The sequence below is a fragment of the Panicum virgatum genome, chromosome 3K, assembly GCF_016808335.1.
Source record: "Panicum virgatum strain AP13 chromosome 3K, P.virgatum_v5, whole genome shotgun sequence".
In the NCBI taxonomy this organism is placed as follows: domain Eukaryota; kingdom Viridiplantae; phylum Streptophyta; class Magnoliopsida; order Poales; family Poaceae; genus Panicum; species Panicum virgatum.
In genome coordinates, this window is record NC_053138.1 from 8,932,303 (window position 1) to 8,956,865 (window position 24,563).

General features: G+C 48.7%; 4 protein-coding genes and 1 long non-coding RNA gene across 6 annotated transcripts; 2 read left to right on the forward strand and 3 right to left on the reverse strand.

Annotated features, from left to right (window-relative positions):
• Nucleotides 1-2,171, forward strand: LOC120697353. The gene is made up of 8 exons (XR_005684445.1): nt 1-120; nt 217-368; nt 590-838; nt 998-1,087; nt 1,219-1,290; nt 1,462-1,568; nt 1,698-1,828; nt 1,932-2,171. It is a non-coding gene; the product is annotated as an uncharacterized LOC120697353 (long non-coding RNA).
• An 896-nt stretch (nt 2,172-3,067) lies between these two features.
• Nucleotides 3,068-5,492, reverse strand: LOC120697351 (UPF0481 protein At3g47200-like). Its single transcript, XM_039980532.1, has one exon. It carries the CDS (start codon nt 4,836-4,838, stop codon nt 3,324-3,326), a length of 1,515 nt encoding a protein of 504 aa, XP_039836466.1. The 5' UTR covers nt 4,839-5,492; the 3' UTR covers nt 3,068-3,323.
• Nucleotides 5,493-5,598: 106 nt separating this feature from the next.
• LOC120697352 (beta-carotene isomerase D27, chloroplastic) lies at nt 5,599-8,340 on the reverse strand. The gene is made up of 8 exons (XM_039980533.1): nt 8,149-8,340; nt 7,954-8,049; nt 7,003-7,107; nt 6,787-6,886; nt 6,592-6,683; nt 6,415-6,495; nt 6,117-6,185; nt 5,599-5,957 (listed from the first exon to the last, which is right to left on the reverse strand). Exons 1-8 carry the CDS (start codon nt 8,287-8,289, stop codon nt 5,814-5,816), a joined length of 828 nt encoding a protein of 275 aa, XP_039836467.1. The 5' UTR covers nt 8,290-8,340; the 3' UTR covers nt 5,599-5,813.
• Nucleotides 8,341-9,477: 1,137 nt separating this feature from the next.
• On the forward strand, nt 9,478-10,821 carry LOC120701198. Its single transcript, XM_039985333.1, has one exon. The coding sequence runs from the start codon at nt 9,629-9,631 to the stop codon at nt 10,763-10,765; it is 1,137 nt and encodes a 378-aa protein (XP_039841267.1). The 5' UTR covers nt 9,478-9,628; the 3' UTR covers nt 10,766-10,821.
• Nucleotides 10,822-21,269: 10,448 nt separating this feature from the next.
• LOC120697354 (solute carrier family 40 member 3, chloroplastic-like) lies at nt 21,270-24,473 on the reverse strand. Of its 2 annotated transcripts, XM_039980536.1 has the most exons (12): nt 24,258-24,472; nt 23,880-24,154; nt 23,653-23,777; nt 23,467-23,556; nt 23,178-23,357; nt 22,995-23,069; nt 22,809-22,910; nt 22,566-22,695; nt 22,315-22,461; nt 22,119-22,225; nt 21,881-21,994; nt 21,270-21,790 (listed from the first exon to the last, which is right to left on the reverse strand). In XM_039980536.1, the coding sequence occupies exons 1-12, from the start codon at nt 24,389-24,391 to the stop codon at nt 21,509-21,511; spliced, it is 1,761 nt and encodes a 586-aa protein (XP_039836470.1). In that variant the 5' UTR covers nt 24,392-24,472; the 3' UTR covers nt 21,270-21,508. The 2 variants fall into 2 exon arrangements, with proteins under 2 accessions (XP_039836470.1, XP_039836468.1); XM_039980534.1 differs by having other exon boundaries at nt 22,809-23,069; nt 24,258-24,473.
• Between the last annotated feature and the right edge of the window lie 90 nt (nt 24,474-24,563).

Here is a 24,563-nt window from a genome sequence, read left to right on the forward strand (position 1 = left end):
GTCTTCGGCCCAGAAAACCTCAGGCTGGTGCTGCTCCGTCATGTGCAGGGAGCTGCTCGCAGCAACCTGAGCTCGTGGGCTCATAGGCCAAGCATTGAGCTCAAAGAGGCTGTCTCAAGTGTATGCATGCTTGCGCCTTTATCCATCTATGTCAGTTTTTTTTCTCCGAAAAAGATATCTGACATTCGTTTATTGGGAATATTTTTTTTGGTGTAGATGATATTCAGTGTTACTGCAAAATTGTTGATCAACTACGATGCGTCCACGTCATCAGCAGGAGAGCTGTGGAAACATTATGATGCATTCACCACCGGACTAATGTCATTTCCAGTGAACATCCCTGGACAGGGTTTTATAAATGTCTAAAGGTACGGTACACATATACAAACAAATGTGAAATTATGGTAAACCCATCAACTACTTTGCACAATCTTACCCATTTTCTCCCCCCCCCCCCCCCCCCCCCCCTTCATTTAGAACAATCTTCTTCTTCTTCTTCCTCCATTCGACTCGCACCTAGAATAATTTCATCAGTAGCTAAGAGTCTGGCTTCATTTTTTTTGAAACAAAAAATATTTTGAAATACTAGGGACGCAAGAATATAATGGAGGCTTTGAAACACATGCTTGATGAGAGGAAGGAGGCAGAAAGGCAAGAAACGATGGATTTCTTGGATCTCGTGGTTGATGAGTTAAAGGAGAAGCCTGTGCTAGACGAGAACTTTTGTTTGGATGTATTGTTTGGGCTGCTCTTTGCTAGTATCCATACGACATCAACCGCGCTAACTGCAGCACTCAAGTTTCTGACAGACAACCCTAAAGCACTACAAGAACTAGCAGTAAGTATATGCATACTCTTGTCCCATGCAAAATTTCTTTGTTCGAACTAAACAATTATAAAAAGAAAGGGGTTTGAAGACCAAATTAAATCTGGTTTCCCTGAAAAATAAAGAGTGAAATCTAAGGTCACCAACATATACACATGTGACACTTGGCAGGAGGAAAATGAGAATATCATCAAAGGAAGGACCGATGCCAGTTCAGAAATCACATGGGAAGAATACAAGTCCATGAAATTCACCTCTAATGTAAGTTAGAACTGGAGCACTCATTTTCATCAGCTTACAACAATAAAGCACGGATTCGAGGATATGTAACCAATATAGTGGCTTTGTATGGGTGGTGTTCTTATCTATGATGTGATATGTCTGCATTGTAGGTTATATATGAATCCTAGCCAACATTGCCCCGATGCTATTCAGGAAAGCAAACCAAGATGTTCACATGAAAGGTACTTAGATTCTATTAACCAAGTTCTTGCACCCACGCGCGCACACACTTTCATACTTTACCGCAACGTTTCGGAAATTAAGCAAAATTCTTATAGGAAATATATGAATAATGGATGTGTATTTGCATGTCACTTTCCAATTGATGTTTTAAAAATTTGTGTTTCTTGAAGGCTACACTATTCCAGAGGGATGGACAGTAATGATTTGCCCCCTGGCAACTCATCTGAATCCAATTACTTATACAGACCCCAACATATTCAATCCATGGAGATGGAAGGTTTGTAAAATTATTGTCAGGAAGTAAATGTTGAACTCTAGGAAACTGCAGACTCGATGAGACACTTCTAGAATTTAAGCTTAAATTAGTATTATAAATTTTTTTGTAATTAAATAAGATCATATGCAGGATATTTCCGAGCCTGTTGGAGGCTCCAAGGATTTTCTTGTCTTTGGATTGGGACTGAGGTCTTGTCTTGGTGCTGACTTTGCAAAGCTTCAGATTGCGACATTCCTCCACTGCTTAGTTATTAACTATAGGTACTATACCTGCACAAATTGTGATCTACACTGATATATATTTATTTTAAATAAAAAGCAAGGCTCTGAAGTAATAATATTTGTAACATTTATATATCAACAGGTGGGAAGTGGTCAATGGAGGGGACATGGTGCTTTCTCCTGTACTTTCATTTCCTAATGGCTTTCATGTGAAACTTATAAAAAAAACTTGAATTTTTTATGAGCCACTACAAATAAGTCCTGAGCAAAGTGAAACTTTCCAATTATGTAAACAAGAGAGAATTCGTGTAAGTTTGATGATTGTCTCGAGCCTTAGCTCGATGTTGGATTATATATAGAATAAGATTTGGAGTCTTCTAGAGATGATATGGTTTGTATTACATGACTGGTTACAAATCGTAAACTATCAAATCTGAAGGTACGCTCAATAAATTGTGCATAATTGGTTGTTGAAATTGAAGCTTCATGTCTGTCTTTCTATATGAAAATTGATTATGCCATAGTTTAAAGAAAAAAGTCTAAATTACTCCCTCAACTATAGCCAAAATCCGGATAACCCTCTAAACTATCGTTTGGTTCATTTTACCCCCAAACTATGCTCTTTGTTCAAATTACCCCTAATAAAGTTGGTATTTTTTATTTCTCCATGCATAGGTGGGGTTTAAGTTGAAATTTTACAAAATAATAGTGCACATCATAACACATGTTAGAAAAAATACAACATATTTTTTATTATTATTTTGATAGATTAGTATATTTAATAATAAATTAATCAATGGAGTTCAAAATTATTTGAAAAGTAACGCTAAAAATATTATAACACTTTTTTAATATGCATTGTGATGTCCACTACTACCCTGCAAAATTTAAAATTAAAATTCAATTTGTGTATAGAGAAACAAAAAAGACAAATTATATTATGGGAAAAAATTCAACTAAATGATATAGTTTAGAGGTAAATTGAACCAAGTTATAGTTTAAGAGATTATTCAGACTTTGGATATACTTGAAGGAGTAAATTGATTTTTTTTCCAAAAAAAACTGAACAAAGCAGTAGAAGCATCAGAAGAACAACTAATGATGTTTACAGATGCGCCGTGCGGTAAAGGTGGATGTTGATCGAGAGAATTGATTGGCGATGGACAAGGAACATGAGACCCGCAACACACACACACACACACTACTACTACTACTACTGCTGAGAGAGAGTGAATGGGCCAGCAGCCAAATAACCTGAGTGCCGTCCAAAGGCAGAGATGGTTGAACGACCAGCATCAGTGTTCGTGTTTTGATCTAGTTAATCAAAATATAACTGAGGATTAACAAAAGAATAATCATACAGTTACTCAGGCAGTTTCGATCCTTGGGCCTGGGAACATATATAAACAAAAGAATCACCGTACAAGCAAATTAATTAATCAAATTTTGTTTCTTGAAGAAAATTGATGAGTTGAGTGCTGCTAATAACTTTCAGTAGGGAAGATTGTGATGCTCGAAGCAACACCATCCTTAATTAGTGCTTGAAGGATCCGTAGGTCTGCAGTATGGTGGAGATGAAGGTGATGAGCGCGACGAACTCGGCGACGACGGCCCACGGCACGGTGAAGTAATTGCGCTGCACGTCCGCCCACATCATGAAGAGCGGGTGCTGGCTCCGCTCCCGCAGCTTGTGCAGCGTCTCCCCCAGGTAGCTCTTCTCCAGCTCCCCCGCCGCCTCGCTCGCCGCGCCCACCTGCCGGAAGAAGCGCGCCACGTCCTCCTTGCTCTCGCTCCCCGCCGTGCTGCTCTGCACCACCTCCGCCGCCACCAGCACCCCCGCGTCCTCCGCCGACTGCGCCAGCTTCGCCATGAGCCACACGTACGCCGACACGGCCCCGGCGCGCTGCTCCGCCGACTGCTCGAACGCCATCAGGTTGAGCAGCAGCGGCGCCGTCTGGAACTCGATCCGCAGCTGCGGCAGCCGCAGCCGGTCCTCGTGCGCCAGCTTCACGGCCAGCGGCACCGGGCCCAGCACCGACGCGATGCCCGCCGGGGCCTTCCCGCCGCCGCGCGCCTTCTTGAACTGCACCCACATCCGCTTGAGGTCGCTCGCCGACGGCAGGTCCTCCCGCCCGTAGCTCGCGCGCCACCGCCGCTCCTCGGGCAGGATCGGGTACAGCAGCGGCACCAGGAGCAGCACCGGGAGGCGCCGCAGCAGCCGCGCCGCCTCCTGCATCATCTCCAGCGCCGCGCCGTCCTGGATCGCCCGCGTCGGCGGTTCCCACTGCGTGCGCGCCGCGCTGACCAAGGCATGGAGCAGGTGCAGGATGTGGCAGACGGCGCCCGGGGGCGGCAGCGCCTCCTCGCTCATGTCGCGGCCCTTCTCGCCGCCGAGGTAGTAGAGCGCCAGCTTCATCAGCAGGACCGGCGGGGCGTAGCCGGTGGTGTCGAACTCCGGCAGCCTGGTGCTGCCGATGAGGTCGGTGAGGACGAAGAAGGGGATCTGGTTCTCGGCGAGGACGAGGTCCATGGACAGCTGCGCCGGGCCGAAGGACGTGGCGTGCAGCGACGGCTCCGCCCTGCCCGTGGCGACGTTGACGAGGTGCTCGAGGATGAAGCAGCCGTCGAGCACCAGCATCTGGATGAAGTCCTCGGCGGTGACGTCGTCCACGTCCTCGGCGGTGTACATGGCGCGGGCCTCCCGCTCGCGCGCGGCGACGAGGCGGACGTAGCCCTGGATGACGCCGAGGTGGCCCGCCGGGTCCGGGTGGCCGCGGGAGATGAGGCTGTGGAGGTAGGCCATCTTGAGGCGGTTGCCCGGGCGGAGGCGGCGCTCAGCGTCCTTGGCGTGGAGCGGGCCGATGGCGACGAGCCCCGGCGTGTAGGCGTCCGGGTTGCGGATGCGGACGTGGCCCGGGACGCGGGACACGCGGTGGGTGCTCACCGTGATCCGGTCTTCCTCCGTGGCCGCCGCGTCCTCCTGCTGCTGCGTCAGGCGCCGCGCCAGCCACTCCACGTGCACCGTGATGTCGTCCCCGGCGGTCGGCATGGTCACCGGTGTCTAGCTAGAGGTATCAACCAAGGGTGCCGCAGGCCGCCGCAGCACTGTGGGCGACCACCATGCATTATATAGGTAGGGAGTGGCAGATCAAGGTAGTAACGGCGTGCAGTGGAGGGACGGAACCTGAACCGAGAACGGTTAGAGACGATGATGACATGGACACGCAAGCATCTCAGCATACGATCTCTGGAGTGAGGAAATGGGGGATTCGTAGCTTCCCTTGGTACGTAACAAAGATGAGCTATACTAGCTATTAGTGTGGCAGGGAACGATTCCTTGCTTTGCTTGTGGATGAGGCACAGCAGGATATGTCAGGGTATTCGCGTCCAAAATCAGACTGTTTTTAGCTGGAGAAGACGACATAATCGAACGTCACCATGACTCCAAGTTGTGCTTCTGACTGGAGCAAGGATCAGGATCGAAACTTTTACCTATTAGCACTTGCATCCAAAGGGGGCCTAAGAGAGCGTCATTTGATCAACCTACACCTGATCTTGTTCTGTGTTCATACTTCAGAGCTTCAAACTCCATGTTTGGCAACTGCAATAATTGGAGGACAGGTCAATCTTTGTTTTACTGAATTACTGTCGATGTTACCTCTGCCAGTAGTGCTACCATGGATGATTTAGCATGTTGTCTAGGATGGCAGGATGCAGTCTGCTGGTGACATTAGGTTCACAAATACAGGTAGGGAGGTCCAGGAATTATGCGACGAAATGCACAATCATCAGAGGTGTGTCTGGGCAACTATTTGAAAAAGAAATTATGTCAACATGTGTATGCATTGCAATGTAGAATTCGTATACCACAGTTAATCTTTTAGAATTGGTATACCACGATACTGGTGAGTTCGGGCAGCGTACCACACCTTGCACAGCGTGCAAGGATCAAGACAGTGGCACCATCACTGGGCTGTACCATCTTATCTACGAATGATGCTCATACTTGTTCACGAGCAGCGTATCAAACTTGGGGGCAACTGAGCTCATCCGGGCTACTACTTCTGCCGAGCTCCCTGCGTCGCCTGGCGTTTGTGCAAGTGTCCAAGCAGGGTTCCTTGAGTGCTTTGTCAGTATCAAGAGGTGGCGGCGGCAACCCAAAGTTGAACTGCAATAAACAACAGCGTAAACTGTGTAGTCAGGTGGTGTGTTTTCGCTCGGATTTTGGATGTATATTGCACAAAAGTGGGCATGTACAGATTGCAGGCCCTAAGTTTTTGTTTAGCCTGACAATCTAGTACACTCTGAAAGTCTGGAACTATTTTACCTGACAGCTGTAGTCTTCAAAATTTGGCTCCATGTATAAATCAACGCCCATGTGTTCTTTGAAGAAAGTCTGAAAATAGAAAGTGCACTTCATTCAGGAACTTTCTTTTGGGGGGAAAAGACCTTTTGAAGACCATTCCGTGAAACCGACAGTAGCCATACAAAAAGCATAGCTAGATTGCATATCATTGTGCCTGTACTTTTGATATACAATTCCACTTGGGCACAAGTGGCAATAGCGGTAAAGGAATATCTGGAGGATAGAAATCTAGAATTCCATATGCAACGCATTAGTAAACCTGAGTTGGCAGTTTGCACGTGTTGATGCAAATACCAAGGCATTTGCTCTCTTCCAGATACTTGCATTTCTCAACAAACACCTGGCGATTGTCATCAAGAAAATCAAACATGATTTCAACCAGAGTCTTAGCAAAGAGAAAATAAAAAAGGTGTTGAAAGTTGGAACAAATCGATACCCCACTTGACCAAGATTTTCCATCAGGCAGAGTGACGGAATTAACTGAACATGGGCCCATCAACCATTGGCATGAAAGTGCTGTCGCTCTAGCTTGTCAAGTAAGACGCCAGCAATTCCATATAAACCAAGTTAAATAGAGAAGAATATGAAGTACAATTGGAAATGATGTACTATTTCCTTGAAGTGAACTCACCGAGCATCATGGCAGCTAGTTGACCATTAGCAATTGGTGCTAAAAGAGCTTTGTAAAGAACAAGCAAGAGAGGCGGAAACAATGATTGTAGTACTCTGACCTGGAGTTTTTAAGGAGGAGAGATGCAGAAAACTAAAATTGATTTAGGTATTAAGCTCACATGCTAGACAGATGTCCAACAGAACAAACATGCGAGGAACAAGTGAGGTGATATACAGCTGCCTGCTCAGTCTCTGAAGCACTCTTCCCCTTGACCATGAGACGATTTGCAACCTCCATCAGCCCGGCATACCCAGGGTTTTCGGAATCCCATCCAACCTCCTACAGCTTTTCAGAGAATTAAAAAATGTAATTGCATGTCTTTTGTTCAAAACTAAGATATCATATTGACCAAGAATTTAGTAGATACACGTGAATAGGGGATTGGTGTACCTAGGGGTGCCAATGGGTAACTCTTAGGGGCACCTCCAACCCTCTTTAGTTCAAAATATTGTACTAGTTTTCCAAAATAGAATATCATTTTGGAGAAGTAGTACAAAATTTTGAACTAAAAAGGGTTGGAGGTGCCCTTAAGGGTCACCCATTGACACCTCTAGGTGTACCTTATGCGAATTCATATGAATTTTCTTTTACCACTTCCAGGGAATTGTCAGATTAGAGTCAAGTGTAATTTTTCCATCGATATGACATCTGAGTATTTTATGTTTCTGGAGTGGCAGCCTGTCTGAAAACTATGGTAACATATGAAATCTGCCATTGCACTTCTTTTATGGTTAAAATCTGAAAGGAAAGGAAGATAGATTTCCATCCCCCACATCATCTGAAACAAATCAATGTTAACATATTTAGCTTTTTTTTCTCCTTGAACTCAATAAATTGAGCGTTCAGTTTAGTTTACACAAGAAAAAAAATCCCATTTTAGACAGAGAATTTCTAGCTGGTTCCTTGAGAGTCAATCTATTTGGAAGCAGAGCAGAGTCTCTAGTTGAGTAATGTTCAGAAGACCCCTCTATCTATCCCGACATAACTCTGAACCAACGAAGTCAATAATGTCAATTCGAATTCACACTTTTTTATTGACCGAAAAAGAAGCTAGCACATCGAAAAGAAGCACCGTGCAAGGTCTAACTGCAGGAAGGAAGGAACGAGCGGGTCGATGGAGCTCACCTCCACCATCTTGCTCCGGAAGAAGGAGAGGAGGAGGTCGTCCACGAAGGAGGGCCGGTACTCGCCGCCCTTCCCCTGCGCGGCCGCAGCATCTACCTGCATCGGAATCAAGTAGCACCGCACCATCATCATCATCTCCGGCCACCACCGCCGATGGACACATAAAGGTACGTGGTTTGGCACCAAAGAAATCACCTGCGGCGAGGAGGAGCGGAGCCTGCGGCTAGGCCGGCGGCCGAGCAGGAGAGAAGAGGGCGGCGACGAGGAGCAGGAGGAGGAAGACGGCAAGCCGCGGGAGGCGAGGGGCGGGCCGCTTGTCGCGAGCGGCGTCGCCATGGGCACGGACAACCGAGGTCCGCTGGTGGTGTCTGGTGTGAGAGCGAGGACGGTGAGCAGAGCATCGGGGATAGCCGGCCCGCGAACCTCTCCGCAGCTGTGTGGGACCCAGTCCAAGGATGGAAGTCGTATGTCATGAGCCATAGGACAGCCCAAGTAAAAACACAGCTGGGATTATTTTATAGGCAAAAGTCTATTTTACCTCCTCCAACTATCACCAAAGTTTGGTTTTCCTCCTACAACTATAAAACCGGGTATTTCGGCTCCTTCAATTTTTCAAACCGTCCATTTTACCTCCCTCGAGCGGTTTTGAAGACTGTTTGCTACAGTAACCATAGTTTTGTCTTTTTCTTTTTTTAAAAAAAATTCAGTTGAATCTTTGAAAAATCATAGTAAATCACAAAAAAATTATAAAATAGAAAATTCAATTTTGTTGGACTCCACATGAGTAGATATACGCAGTGAATATATTATATGATATACTTTAGTACAATTTTTTTACTGTAACTTTAGATATATACTTTTCTGTAATTAATTTATAGCTACAGTTTTCGTCGTCCCATTATGGTGAAATTTTTATGGTGAGCTAATCATTATATGATTGAGCTGTAGTAAAAATTTTATGATTATTAGATCATGTTTGACTGATCTATAGATTTATCCATATAAACTAGATAAATCTATAGAAAAATCTAGACGAATCTATAGATAAATCTATAACTCAGTCATACATGATGTAATAATCATAAAATTTTTACTACAGCTCAATCATATAATGATTAGCTCACCATAAAAATTTCACCATAATGGGACGACGAAAACTGTAGCTATAAATTAATTACAGAAAAGTATATATCTAAAGTTACAGTAAAAAAATTGTACTAAAGTATACCATATAATATATTCACTGCGTATATCTACTCATGTGGAGTCCAACAAAATTGGATTTTCTATTTTATGATTTTTTTGTGATTTACTATGATTTTTCAAAGATTCAACTGAAATTTAAAAAAAAGAAAAAGACAAAACTACGGTTACTGTAGCAAACAGTCTTCAAAACCGCTCGAGGGAGGTAAAATGGACGGTTTGAAAAGTTGAGGGAGGTGAAATACCCGGTTTTATAGTTGTAGGAGGAAAACTAAACTTTGGTGATAATTGGAGGAGGTAAAATAGACTTTTGGCTATTTTATTTGTGGACGGCCCACGACGCTTGCCCGCTCGGCACCGCACACGGCCGGGAGAGCTGCCGGAAGAAGCGAGCGCGCGTTCGGATGCAGAACCCGTAGCGGCGGCGGCGGCGCTGCCACGCCATGACCTTCTCGGAGACGGGGACGGGTAGATGACGGACTCGTACGCTCGTCCCCCAGCGCGACTATTTAAGTCACCCCGCGGGAGGCGCTGCAGCAGCAGCAACAATCAATCAAAGCCGATCGATTTGATCCGTCCACGAATTCCATCGAGAGCAATGCAAGCCATGGCAGCTTCTGGCCCTTCACCACGCACGCCGGCGGTGTCGCTGCCATTGCACGACGTCGGACCCGGGTACTCCGAGCCCCAGGCGCAGTACAGCATCTCAAGTCAATCGCTGGTGAACGCGACCATCGACCTGCTCCAAGACCACCGCTGCTTCGAGACGCCGCAAGGGTGGGTGCTCGCGCTGGACCCGGCCTCCCTGCGCACCTTCCTATGGCGGCCGGAGGACAGCGGCGAGCGGATCGCCCTGCCGCCCATGGAGCAGGACTTCCCCACCAACTGCAAGTGCGTGCTCTCCGACAGGCCCGGCGCCAGCTTCTGCGCCGTGATGGTCCTCGACCTGGACGAGTGCGAGTTCTGGCTCTGCACCGTCGGAGGCAGCAAGTGGGGACGCCATGGCTACACGCTCACCATGTACAACGCCCAGGACGAACCGGTGGAGAGGCATATGGCCACGCGCCATGGCATCGCCGCCGTTGGAGGCAAAATCTACTACGAGTTCACCGGATACCAACTGGGATTCGTCGACTTCGACCCAGCCGATGACGATCCTGAGCCGATCCATGGGATGATCGATGTCGACCATGTCGACATTCCGGATGGCGCGCCGATGTGGTCGAGCTACCTCGTCGAGTCCTGTGGCGAGCTCTTTCAGGTCGTCATCATCTTTGACGGGCACAATGTTCACAAGGTGGCCGAGGTTGCTGTGTACAAGATGGATTTCTCGACACCAGCTTGGTGCAAGGTCGACAGGATTGGTGATGACAGGGTGTTTCTTCTCGGTGGAGACAGGCTCGGGGAATCCAACTTCGGAGCGTCGTGCCCTGCTGGGGAACACGGTCTCTCGGGCAACTGCATATATTTTCTCAATCACTTTGCAACGAACGAGAACTTTGTGCATATCGTTGACTTGGACAAAGGGACCAATGAAGTGCAACGGCCCTTCAAAGATTTCGTGGACTCGCTGCGCCCGCCTTTCTGGATGTTGCCTACAGCTGAATGAGATTAGCACTAGGAATTCAACAACTTCCCAGACCTACTTATAATGTAGTGATAGCTTTCATACATTTTCTGATTTTTTACTTCCAAGATCCTGCTGGTTGTGCCATTTATCGGACAAATATTTATCTTACTTTCTAGTTGTTCATGCTTGCTGCATGTGTCCAAAGCTTGCATTCACTCACTAATGTTTGCCACGCTATCAGTCTTGTCTTGTGCATAAAAGTAAAAATAGTCATGTTTCAGGATATATCGGACTTGGCAATTCATCTCATCAATTGATTATTTATTCAAATAAAAAAGGAAGAATATAGAAAAAGTATAATAAGATCACAAATCATATACACATGATAAAAAAAGAATCAATGTGCAGAGGTTCATCAACTTGTATCATAATAAAATCACAATCATTTATTGACGAGTTCATAATATTTTCTACGCAATGGCAATTGCGCCTTGAATGTTCTCTAGCAGGCAAGGTCGATGCAGGCGCCCATCTGCAAGTTCCTTCATGAGCTTGTGTGAAACGTCGTACAAGTCACCAGGAAGTAAGTCCACACGGTCTTCTATCCTCTTCATGGAAGTAATCATCACAAGCAAGCAAAGCATGAGAAAGTGTAATCCAAGAATTAGTTGCTGGTGCACTACATAAAATCTACCATTGGACACCACAGCAGTCCGTTGTAGCAGGTAACTTATTTGTTGTGTATGGCTTTGGCTGCCTAGCTTGGTTCACATCCATCCTTGCAGCATCACCGGCTGTCTCACTCTTGCAGGTCTAATTTTTTCCCAGGTATGAGCTTGTAGAACTCTAGGTAGTTGCTCAAGTTAGACTAACTTGCCAATAATGCATCATGATCAATAGAAAACATGACTTTGGGGTGGTAAAAAAACAAAACAAGATGCATCTAAGAGACCAAATAACTTGACCAAATAACTAATGTTGATACAGTCGGTTATCCATATACTAGAACATCCAAGTAGTTTGATACAAATTCCAAGTAAGTAATATTTCTACAGATCACGCATACAGATCATGGAGGTTATGGCGTTGTCATGTGGCAACTTCCGCACTTTTCTTTACAAAATGTAACTCTAGAATGTTTCTGATCTTATCCAACTATGCAAAATATCTAATTCTAAAGAATTTTCATCTTGCTATGAAGCATGATAACTCCTCTCTCTCTTTTTATTTCCAAATTCTTCCAGAACCTTCTCACATATGCATTGATATTTTTCAACAAACAATAACTTTGAAGTTCATAAGATATAAAAGAGTGCTCACTAAAATCATCTCTTCAACATGTTTTCTGCAAATTGAGTCACACTTATATTTTCAATGATATTGATCTTGTTTTATGCATTAAAAGACTTCTGTTCCAGGCCATATCAAATAAAAGCAACAAATGGTCAATAACAAACTAAGAAGAAATGATTAGTTCGTAAGTTAGCTAGGCATACTGAACAAAAGATTATTTAAAGTGTATATTACATATGTGTTGACGCCTTTCAGGATCAACACACGAACGCACTCGAACGTGCGGCGCAAAGAGGCAGCTCGCTGCAGCGCCTCCTGCGTAGACCGGTCAGACCGGTCCCTTGGAGCGGTCAGACCGGTCACCGCCGGCAGAACGGTGACGAAGCCTACGAACGTTAGCCCGGGAAGACCCGTCGGGGCAGGCACACGTAGGGTTGTTCTAGGGTCGGCAGGCCACCTAGAACGCCCTCAATCGACGTAGAGACGACGGAGGAACATCAAATAGTAGATTGGAAAAAGCTAGGGCAAGAGAAAAGTAAAAAGATAAAAGTTGTATTGATTTGATCGATTGGATACCCTAATCGGCCGTGACCCTTTATATTTATAGGGTGAGGTGGACTTATCCCGCGAGAAATCCTATTACAGATCTAAATCTACAAAGAGTTCTAGTTGTACTCGGATTCCAGGTAGACCGGTCTGACCGGTCAGACCCACCGGTTAGACCGGTCGGTGTTGCCAGACCGGCTACATGGTCCAGACCGGTCAGACCGCTCTCAAGCACCGGTCAGACCAGTCTGTTCGACCAGTGCCAATTTTGGTCGTCAACATATGCCCCTCTGTTTTTTGGTGATGCTAGCATGCCAAAAAACAAGCCTCTGGACCAAAATTGTCTAAGGACGATGATAAATATGCATCGGCCATATTTTGTTCTAAGGGCGATAAATTCTATCGGCCATATCTTGCTTCTTTTTTAAGCTGATGACGAAACAACTTGCTTAGGCCTCCATACCTGCTTCATGGTCGCCGACCTTGCTGGTACAACCTCCGCTTGCTGTTCCATAGACTCCTTCTTGCACATCCGCTGCAGCCTTCTCTTTTGAGTGTGAGACAAGCCTGAAGGGCACCACTTCGGCTGTAAATACTTGTTGTCTTGCTTTATGTCTTTCTCACCCTCCTCGCTGCAATCAGGTTTGCTTTTGACCAGATTATTGCTAGCAACAATCGGTCTTTGAGAGGCACCATAATTTGGATATATAGAAGAATATTGAATAAAATATGGATGCATATACATTCTACTATAATCCATAGGTGTGTAATAGTAAGGATACGACCAGAAACATAGAGCAATCGGCCCACCAAATGAATATGGCGCAAAAGCATTATTACCTTGTTGAACATGAGAAGCCGATTGCTCACGATGCTCCGATGATGGATTTGTATCTTTAACTTTGTCCGGCCGTTCCCTCTGCCTCTGGATGACTCATTTCTTCTCATATTTGGCTAAGAGTTCTTTAAAACTCGGCATTTCTTTTTCTTTCTTGTTTCTGGAATTCTTTCCAGAAATTCCAGATCGACCGGTCAGACCGATCTCCAGACCGGTCTGAGCAGACCTGGCGCCCTTCTTCTGTTCTTGCCCCCCGAGTGTTGAATTCTTCAATGAATCTTCAGGGACTTTCTTTGCTGGAGCTTCCTGATGAGATTTCGAAGGCTCAGACCTTTCTTCACCAATGATTATATTTTTTCCTTTTGTTGATTCGGCTTGATTTGGCCGAATTAACACTTTAGGATTACTCAATTCAAGCACATGTGTATGCGCAGGGAAAGGATTCTGATCCACCTGCATTTGTGGAACAATTATTCGGCCTTCATTAACAGCCGATTGAATTTGCCTTCGAAGCACATTGCAATCATTAGTCGCATGAGAGAAAGTATTATGAAATTTGCAATAAGCTCGCCGCTTTAATTCTTCAAGCGGTGGTATGACATGCGACATCTTGATGTACCCATTCTTATATAATTCATCAAATATCCTCTCACATTTGGATACATCAAAAGTAAATCTTTCTTGCCGATCTTTATGAATCGGCTTAAGAGAACCGCAAACGCAAGGTTTATCATTAGAGGACCAAACAAATTCAGCAGTATAAACATCTTTACCTTCATCGTCCGAACAATTGGAATCACACCCGAGCACATAAACAGGACGATTAGATTTTTCATTGGACTTTTGAGAATCTCTAGCTTCTTTAGCTCGGCTTTCATTAGCCAGAGCCTTTTGTAAGACTTGACTAACATCTAGAAATTCTTGTCCCTCTAGCTTTGCTTTATGAAAATCAAGTAAACCAGCAAAAGCTAGATCAGCTAAATCTCTATCAGAAATTGTCAAACTATAACATCGGTTTCTAGTATCTCTAAATCTTCTAATATACTCAGAAACACCTTCATGTATCTTTTGCTTAACCGATGTGAGATGTGACAATTTCAATTCAGTTTCACCACTAAAGAAATAATCATGAAACTTCTGTTCTAAATCAGCAAAAGTGAAAACTGAATTGGGTGGCAATGAAATAAACCATGTAAATGTAGCACCCGTTAGAGATAAAGGAAATAACCTCAATTTGTAAATATCATTAGTGCTAGCTTCACCACATTGTATAATAAATTGACCTATATATTCCAATGTAGTTCTACTATCATCACCAGTGAATTTAACAAATTCAGGAATTTTAAACCCTTGAGGATATGCAACATAATCATAATTCTCAGGGTATGGCCTTTGATAAGATCGGCATTTGACTTTAGGCTCTATACCAAAAGTTTGCCGAAATATCTTAATCACCTCCTCTTTGATACTACCTGATCCAACATCATCGGCGTTAAGCCGATTTGTGATCGGTGTACTACCAAGTTGAGCAAAGTTCGGCGGTGTGGAATGTCGCAACGAACTTGCTGCCCCATATGGCACATTGACATGAGGTGATGCATTATAATTAATTCGGCTTTGCTGATTAGCCGAATTAGTCACAATAGCATTATTAGTTGGAATTGCCGAGCCACGAATTCTCTTATCGGTATTAGATGTAGATGCATTATTACCGACAGACTTCATACCAAGATGTATTTCAATTCGGCTAAAGCGATCATCAAACATATCATGCATATTTTGACCAATAAATTCCAACTTATTATTCACATGAGAAGAAACATCATCATCTATAGCATTAGCTATTTCAGAATTAAGAACGGTCTGTTCGCTCTCATCGAATTTTACCTCAAACTGTGAAGCATCGAAGCCGGCATCCGTCGTGACCTTCCCTTGTCGGTCGATGGAGAAGTGTGAGATGTACTGCTTCATGGATTCTTCCTCCAGCTTCTGGATCTCCTTCTCCTTCTCCTCTCTGATCTTCTTCTGGATGTCATCAAGAGCCTTCTGTTGTTCGGCCGAAAGTTGCTGAACAGTCGGCCTTTGGATGTTGGCGGCATCAACATCGCTAGGTTTAGGAATTTTACCGGCCATGGCAGCCGATTGATTCTTTCCCCAGCGGAGTCGCCAAAAAGTATGTTGACGCCTTTCAGGATCAACACACGAACACACTCGAACGTGCGGCGCAAAGAGGCAGCTCGCTGCAGCGCCTCCTGCGTAGACCGGTCAGACCGGTCCCTTGGAGCGGTCAGACCGGTCACCGCCGGCAGAACAGTGACGAAGCCTACGAACATTAGCCCGGGAAGACCCGTCGGGGCAGGCGCATGTAGGGTTGTTCTAGGGTCGGCAGGCCACCTAGAACGCCCTCAATCGGCGTAGAGACGACGGAGGAACAGCAAATAGTAGATTGGAAAAAGCTAGGGCAAGAGAAAAGTAAAAAGATAAAAGTTGTATTTATTTGATCGATTGGATACCCTAATCGGCCGTGACCCTTTATATTTATAGGGTGGGGTGGACTTATCCCGCGAGAAATCCTATTACAGATCTAAATCTACAAAGAGTTCTAGTTGTACTCGGATTCCAGGTAGACCGGTCTGACCGGTCAGACCCACCGGTTAGACCGGTCGGTGTTGCCAGACCGGCTACATGGTCCAGACCGGTCAGACCGCTCTCAAGCACCGGTCAGACCGGTCTGTTCAACCAGTGCCAATTTTGGTCGTCAACAATATGCATCATATATAAATATAAAATACAATCTAAAGCAGGGACAAGTATATCACACTGATAATAGCAACAAAGTAGGTCAAATGACACCAGCCTACAAATTAGATATGTTTGACGGCAAGTGAAAACCACAAATATACACAATGAGAATTTTGGTCGGGAAGGGAGCTGCGGATGAGAGAGGAAGTGAGGGTGAGAGGAGGAGAATAACACGCCCCTGCACAATATTTATTTGAATCAGACTGAATACTTCGAATTTCATTACTAGATCTTGAAATCGGCCAATACCATCCAAACATTACTTAGTTTTCCATCAAGCATATACCCAATTTCTGACCAACAACTCTGCAACTATCTGACAAGCCTTCGATTGATTTTCTGATCGAATTCTCAGTTACGCCTTCCCTTTTACATCCGCATGACTGTGGCCCCTCTTCTCCTAGTCCTCGTGCTTGCGTCGGAGCCTGTCCACAGCCTCCGTGGCTGCTCTCCTGGCACGTTGGGGGACCAATAATGGTGGTCACCCAACAGATTGAAATCGGGACATAAGCTTTAAGGGCTCCCATTCACTCTCCACTTCTCTGGTCACTCGTTCCGGCCCTTCACACGGTGGCTACACGACTGCTCGTGCAGGAACATGGCAAGAAACAGCACGCGATCCTCCCAATGGGAATGGGGGCACCTGACGAGAAAGACAGGGGGCCACAAAGGCCTTGTCTTCTTCTTCTTGACCACCATGGACGTTGAGGGGACTGCAGCGGGGGCGGCCTCCATCTTGCAGTCCCCCTCCCCCTTCCCCTTGAGGCCAGAACGGGAGGGAATGAGCGAGTGGGAGGGAATGGGGAGTGGGCAAGGCGCCGGAGCGGACCTCTGGCTGCGGAGCGACGAAGGAGGGGTTGTTGCCACCGCAAGAACCGCATCCCGAGCCACCTTCCCCTCGAGGCTGGAGAGCCGAGGGGAGCGGCCAGAGCAAGATCCCGGCGGCGCGGGAGAGACGCGGCGGACCGGCTGATTTTGGTAAATCTGATATAGTCTGGATTGTGAAGCAATCGGTTGTTGGTGTACTTGGACGGAGTATCAACGTGGAGAACGATTATGCATTGACAGTTGTCGACAGATCCATGCAAGTATGCGGAGTTCACACAGTGAAGGCAAGGGCAGAAAGCTAATAAGATTTGCAAGTATATACTGGCGGGAAGAGTCCTCGTTAATCAAATATGGTTAGCACATGGCCAGATTATTTTATTTAATAATGGAGGCAAGCCAAATGAAAATAGAGTCTGCATGTGCATATATTCATTGGTCTGTGTTGCAAATAGTGCGGAGATATATTTGGCTTAATTTGGCTTTCTGTCCTAGGAGTAGGAGTAATGTACCTTTTTCGATGAGTTCTTCAGCAAGTTGGGCTGCATCGCCTCGATCTCCAGTTCACCGCAATCTTCATCTATCGGGTATCCCAGATCTCAACTTCCGGGCTCATCGCTGTCGTTGAATCTGGTTCTTATCCACCAGTTATCGAGTACCTTGGATTTTCGACCGACGACAGATGGCTTCTGTCTGGATTTACAATATTCACCATTTGCATCGGCTGATTTTTTTTAATCTGTCGTTTCGTTGTTCAAATTGATTTGATTAGCTTTTATTCCATTGAAATAAATGATAGATTAATTAATGGCCTGTTGCATCTTATTCTTGGATATCTATCATGTGCCGTTGGGATCAAGTCATACTGTGGATAGATCTATTGTCTGGCGAAATCTAGATTAACTTCTTGCTAGTAGTATTTCTAGATTGCAACTTCCGGACACATCGCTGTCGTTTGATCTAGAAATACTGGTAGTAATGTTAGTCGAAACTGCACTGGTTTATGGTTTTATTCATAGTGGATCAAGAGATCAATGGCGCCATGTTTCCTATCGGCTTTCTAGCCGATAGCTTTCGAGCTATGTTGCCATTAATTGTACACATCTAGTTTGGATAGCTAATGAGCCGCTTGTACTCGTCAGGATGCCGGAATCGGCCTCATGGTCGATTATTTATTTAGAGTAAAATGCACTGGGGGTCCTTAAACTAGTGAGGGTGTGTCAAGTAGGTCCACGAACTCCGAAAATGCAGATTCGGCCCCCTAATCTATATAAGTGTGTCACTGGAGGTCCAAAACCCCTTTGACCGGGTCTGACCGCCTACGTGGCCTGCCACGTCGGTTCTCCTCACTCCCAGCCTCCTCTCTCTCTCCCACCCGCCCCCTCCCCTGTTCCGGCCTGCGGCCGTCCTCCAGCGGCTGCGCCCCTCCCCCCCGGCGGCTCCGCTCCCCTCCCGGCGCCGGGCAGCGAGGCTCCGCGGCGACGGGCGAGCGGGCGGCCGGCACGGACGGCGGACCCTCCTTGTGACTCGGCGGCCTGCGCTCGCGCCATGGCGGCCGGCGAGCGCGAGGCGAACGCGCCATGGCGGCCGGCTACCCTCCTCCCCCCATCGCCTCCCTCCCTCTTCTCCATGCCGGCAAGCTCGGCCACGACGGTGGAGACCATGGCCGCAGCGGTGGAGGCCGCGCGAGATCCGGCCTCCCTACCGCGCCGGCCGTGCGGAGAGGAGCGGCCGCTGCGGGCCGACCGCGGTGCGGCGCAGCGGAGAGGAGCGGCCGCGGCTGGCCGACCGCGGCGCGGCGCGGCGGAGAGGAGCGGCCTCTGCGGGCCAAGCGCGATGACGGGCGGAGCACGCGGCAGGCCAAGCGGCGGCGAGGTAGGCCGCAGAGGTGCGCGCATGGGCGGGCGGCCGGAGCGCCGCGGGCAGTGCGGAGGCGACGGCGGCTCGCCCTTCCCCTGCTCCAGCGGTGTCGACGTCGGGCGCGCGGAGCTCGTGCTCACGCGTGCGGCGGCGCTGTGCGCGTGGTGTGCGTCGGCGGCGGCGGCCGCGGCGGCGGCGGACGCGGACGCCATGGCCGCAGCTCTACGCCGGGCACGGAGCTCGCGCGCGCGGATGAGGACGGCGGGGCGGCCGTCCAGCGGCTTTCGAGTAGCAAGTTGCGAGCTGGAGCGGGAGCGAAGCGGATCCCCCGGCGGGGCGCAGAGCAAGCGGTGGGGGCGGCGCGGAGCTCTTGGCGGGAGCTGGGGTGGTGCGCGGGACCGCCGGCGGTGGTGCGGAGCAGGTGGCGCGGGACAGGGTGGGGCGGCGCTCGCTGGCGGCCCAAGACAGCGGGGGCGGTGCTCGGGGGCGGCCAGAGACAACGGTGGAGGGGGTGGGGGCGGTGCTCGACGGCGGCTCGGGACGGCGAGGGTGGGGGCCGCGCTCGCCGGCAGCTTGGGACAGCGGTGACGGCGCTCGGGGCGGCCCTGGACGGCGGTGGCAGGGGCAATGCTTGACGGCGGCCTCGGCGCCTCCCTGCGCCGGCCATCCTCCTCCCCGGCGGCCATCCCCACGCGCGACGGAGCAGGGGCGGAGGAGGCGAGCAGGGGCCGGAACAGGGGAGGGGGCGGGTGGGAGAGAGAGAGGAGGCTGGGAGTGAGGAGAACCGACGTGGCAGGCCACGTAGGCGGTCAGACCCGGTCAAAGGGGTTTTGGACCTCCAGTGACACACTTAAATAGATTAGGGGGCCGAATCTGTATTTTCGGAGTTCGTGGACCTACTTGACACACCCTCACTAGTTTAAGACCCCCAGTGCATTTTACTCATTTATTTATCATGCTGTTATCACTGCTGGTACTAGGATCAAATCAGCCTGATGGGTCGATCCCCTTTGACCTTGTCAGTTGAATGGTCAAACTGACTGGCACACTTGATTCGTAAATTATAGTCTGAGCTTAGCGAACCGTGCTCTCAGGTTTGATGTATAGATTTTGCGTCAACAGGAGTTAAGGCGCAACCTATGGCGGCGGGTGCGGCCGGATCGCTCGGGCTTGGGCTCGGGCGCAACGCAACTCTCCTGCGGGGGCTCGGCTCGGCGGCGGATTTGGCTTCGCTGGGTCTTGCCGGCGTGGCCTGGCCTCTCTTTATTATATACGAGTGCTGGTAATCGCCTTTGCCCATTACCGTTGCACGGGGTCAGGCCCACTTGTCAGCCACTGAAATAGCGAGGTCAGGCCCACTTGTCTCGAACGGATAATTTCTAGATTCAAAGAACAATTTTATTAACCTACTTATTTAATATATATCTTACTATTACTAATTGGAAGCTCCTTTTGAAGCCTCCAAGTGAAGCCACCTAGGATCCTAGGTGGACAGTCTAAAAAATAAAGAAATCCTATAAATTCACACAAAAATCAGAAACATCCGGCCATCAATTCGGCAACTCTAATCATAATAGCCATAGGATATGTTATTTTTTTAATAAATTACCCACCTTTGCCATTATGAAAATAGACTAAAGTAACCCCCTAAATATGTATCTAAATTACCCATCTTTGACATTATAAACAATAATCTAAAGTAACCCCCTAATCTTTATATAAATTACCCATCTTTGTCATTTTAAAATAATATCAAATAACCCCTTAAATTTTTATACATATTATCCAATGATAACATAATAAAAAGTTATAATAAACCTAAAATCTGAATCAAAATTATATTGTTATAATAAAATCTTAACGTGATTAATATAAAATTCTAAATTACTATTTCTATCACTATTGATATATTATTTATATTATTATTTATATAAAATACTAATCATAATGTGTGTGTCACCATATCTATACCTATTACTAAAGTGAGTGAGGTTTCCACCCAATTTTTTGGTTTGGTACGTTAGTTTAGTCCGCTTGTGTTGTTGACTGGTGGATCTTAGTCCATCCCATATGCGAGTCGGATCAACCCCTTCCGTCCACAACTCGATCATGTTGATCTCTATAAATTAACACACGGGCACCAATATATATCCGATACTTATACCAACTTTGTCCGTAGCAACGCACGGGCATAATTGTCTAGTTCATGTATAAGTGAAGATATAAGATTACCAATTTTCATGCTGTTCACATAGCTCAAACAAAGTGTTCAATTGAATACATATAAAAAACATATGGATGTGTGATGCAAAGTGAGAAAAAATATTAGTAACTAAACCTATCACATTTATTGCAATTACATAATGATAAATATGTATCTTTATAGTACTAGATTAGAATATTTAATTAGTTAAAAGAGCGTGAGATAGATAATTATTAGATATCTCTAACTAGCCTGTGTGGAAGCACAGGTTGATAGACTAGTATTTATAATGTATCTAGAATTCTAATTTTGGAGCTTTTCTTTCTGATGGCAACAAAATTGTGGAGCTAGGCAGTATATAGACATTTAACACGCTTGGAGCTACACAAGTAGTTAACAGAATGTTTCTCTTGTATCAACATGGGAAGAGTCGCTTGAGCTCGTCGGTGGGGTTGGCCAGCCACGCGCAGAACAGGCTCGCGGCCACGGTCACCGATGCCGCCGATAGCGCGGCCAGCCAGCCGAAGTGTGCAGCGTCCTTGGTGACCATCGCCACGGCCATCATGGCGAGCTCGGCGAGGCTGGCCACTGCGATCTCCGTCGCGCCGATGAGCTTAGCCTTTCCCACCGGGTTCCCCGTCTGCACCACCTGCAGGCTGACCACGCTGTACGCCATGTGCCCCAGCCGCGACGCCACCTGCAATCGATGATCGTATTAAAAAAAAAATCCGGGCTCAAGCTATGGCTGTTCTACCCATGGTGAGATGAGGTGGCGGGGCCTTATTACGATCAAGCCAAGGAAGACGAAGAGGCCGCCTTGCCGTGAGACGGGGCCGGTGAGGAAGACCAGGACCGCCGCGCCGAGGAGCGCACTCTGAGCGACCAGCCCAGCAGCTCCGGCCTGTCACGGTGGAACGGAAGATAGTAAGGCGACATTCGGTTTCAGAACTGGAACGATCGAACACGATGTCATGCTCCTTCTTCCCGGATGGATGCATGGCGTAGCTGGCCCTGGCCTGACTGACCTTGAGGATGCCCAGCTCCTTGACGAGCTTCGGAACCACGAACGTCGCGAGGATCCCCATCAGCGCCGACGACCCGCCGAACACGCCGAGCACCGACGCGCTCACGCCTGCCAACGCCGTCGAGCGAACGCCATGAATGAACAGGTAGCTAGTATAGTATACGGCGAGCTCGATGATCACCGAACGAAGAATATACCGTGGTGGATGAGGAACGTGGTCATGAGAGCGCCGGGGGCGAGCGCGACGTTGAAGCAGACGAGCACGTAGGCGAGGCTCGCCGGAAGGACGGGCTGCCGGAGGTACTCCGTCCAGCCGTGCTTGATGGTCGCCCAGGCCTCTTCAGCTGCCATTAGAGAGAAGGGAACAAAGTTTACCGCTGCTGCTACTGCACTTAAGCTGCCTCGATCGATCATCGTGGCCTACAGTTTCAGGTTTCAGGACTCCAACCTTTTTTCCTGATGCTGAAAGCAGAAGTTGTGTGCGTGCTCCCATGTTCAGAGCGCTGGAGCGAACCCAGACCAGCAGAGTGGTCGAAGATGCCGTCAGCTAGTCGATTCATCGCACCACCTAGAAATAACTGTAGAACAAATCAGGGATTTCTGAAACTGTCGAATGCAGCATACTAATGAGCACGGACTGTGCCTGCAGGTAGCTAGAGACCGAAAAGATCAAGAGCCACAAGCACTGCACCAGAAGGGGGAGAGCGCAGAGCGAGACGGCGCAGGAGAGCCTGATGCAGGTCAGCGGGTCGTTCCTGGAGAGCAGGACGGCGAAGATTGACGCCCCTGCCGTCTGCACACAAGACAGCACGCGCAGATTACAGGGCATAGTAACAGAACGGGATCGCAAGAGCTTGCAGTGATCGCCGGTGCGCACCTCGCAGAGGAGCTCGACCCTGCTGAGCGTCGCGTTCGCCCGCGCCAGCGCGACCGGCCTGCCTTCCCCTGCTAGCTTCAGCCACAGTCACAACAAGTGGCGTGGCAGCAGCGATCTCATGAGCGAAACTGGCTACAAATCTGACCTTTTTTTAGGGGAATGCGTGCTCGGAAGTTAAGTCACCTGGACGACGAAGTCGCGCTCGGCGATGACGCCGAGGGAGACGCAGGAGAGCCGGTCGACGGCGGTGGACGCCACCAGCGCCGCGAACCACGGCTGCAGGAGCAGCGCCGGCGCCGTGGAAGCCCGGGGGAGCGTGAACGCGTACGCGATCATCGCGGCCGACACCCAGTGCGCTGCGGCCTGATGACACGCACGGGCACTGTCAGAACTAGCTACAGTAGCTGATACAAAACATTCACAGTGCAGGCGCTAGAATCATGCAGACGGAACGGATCCTTGCTGCATTCACCTGGATCACGGTCAGATATCTGTACGCGGGGATGCGAGGGAGCGAGCTGATGAGCTCCCCGACCAGCGGACCGGCCGCGAACACCACGAGCTGCGCATCGGAATTTCGTCAGAGCTCAAAGCCAGTCTGCAGAGATCGAGCGTGGCTTGAACTGCAATCAGATGGCAGTAACAGAGCACGGCGCACCTTGGTGAAGAAGCCTAGGACGGCGACGGGGAGGAGGCTCGGGTGGAGCGCGGCCATGGCGGCGGGCCAGGTGAAGTTCCAGAGCTGCTCCGTCGCGTTCCCGGCGAGGCAGGCGGCGTACAGCGCTGTCATGCAATGCACGCGCTTGGGTTCAGTTCAGTTTAGTTACGAGACGTGCCAACAACGAATGAGTGCTCGAAATTGCTGACTCGTGTTGGGCAGAGCACCTGTCATGGCGGCCGGGTAAGCCGCGGTTTCGCCCAAGAGGCGATCGCCGTCGGCGTCCCTCCTCGGAAGGGCGGCGAGGAGAGACGAGCCGGCGGCGGGCGCGCCGTCCTTGAGCAGGCTCAGCTCTGTCCGGAGGATGTCCGAGGACAGCTGGACGAATGGCAGGCCGTCGTCGAGCTCCTCCTCCTCGGTGGCGGCGGCGAGGTCCGTGCCCGTCGAGCCGGCGCGGTCTGCGGAGGCGCAGCTCGCGGTGACGCGCCTTGCTGGCACTAGGCTGCAACAACGCGCAACGCGGCCGGCACGCGGGCACGGTAGGGTGAGGTTGCGAGAACGGGAAGAGGCGAGAGCAGAGCAGGGCAGCGCCGCTCGGTACCCACCTGGACGGCGGCGCCGCGACTCGACGGCCGGCCGGGCTCCGCGCGGACGATGTGCGGGGAGGGAGGAAGCGCCGGGAGGTGGCGGCGTGCCGCGAGCGAGGCGGGGCGAGCAGCTTGGACACGGACGCCGCCATGGCCGGTGTCCTGTGCTCTGCGCGGGAGCCGAAACGGATAAGGGCTAGTTTGGGAGCCCCAATCCCGGCGGGGATCCCGGTCTTTTCCCTGGGTTAGAGGCCCACGTGGAAGTTTAACCCGGGCTAAACATCCCTGATGTTTGGAAGCCCACACCGGGGGGCTCGGCGACCC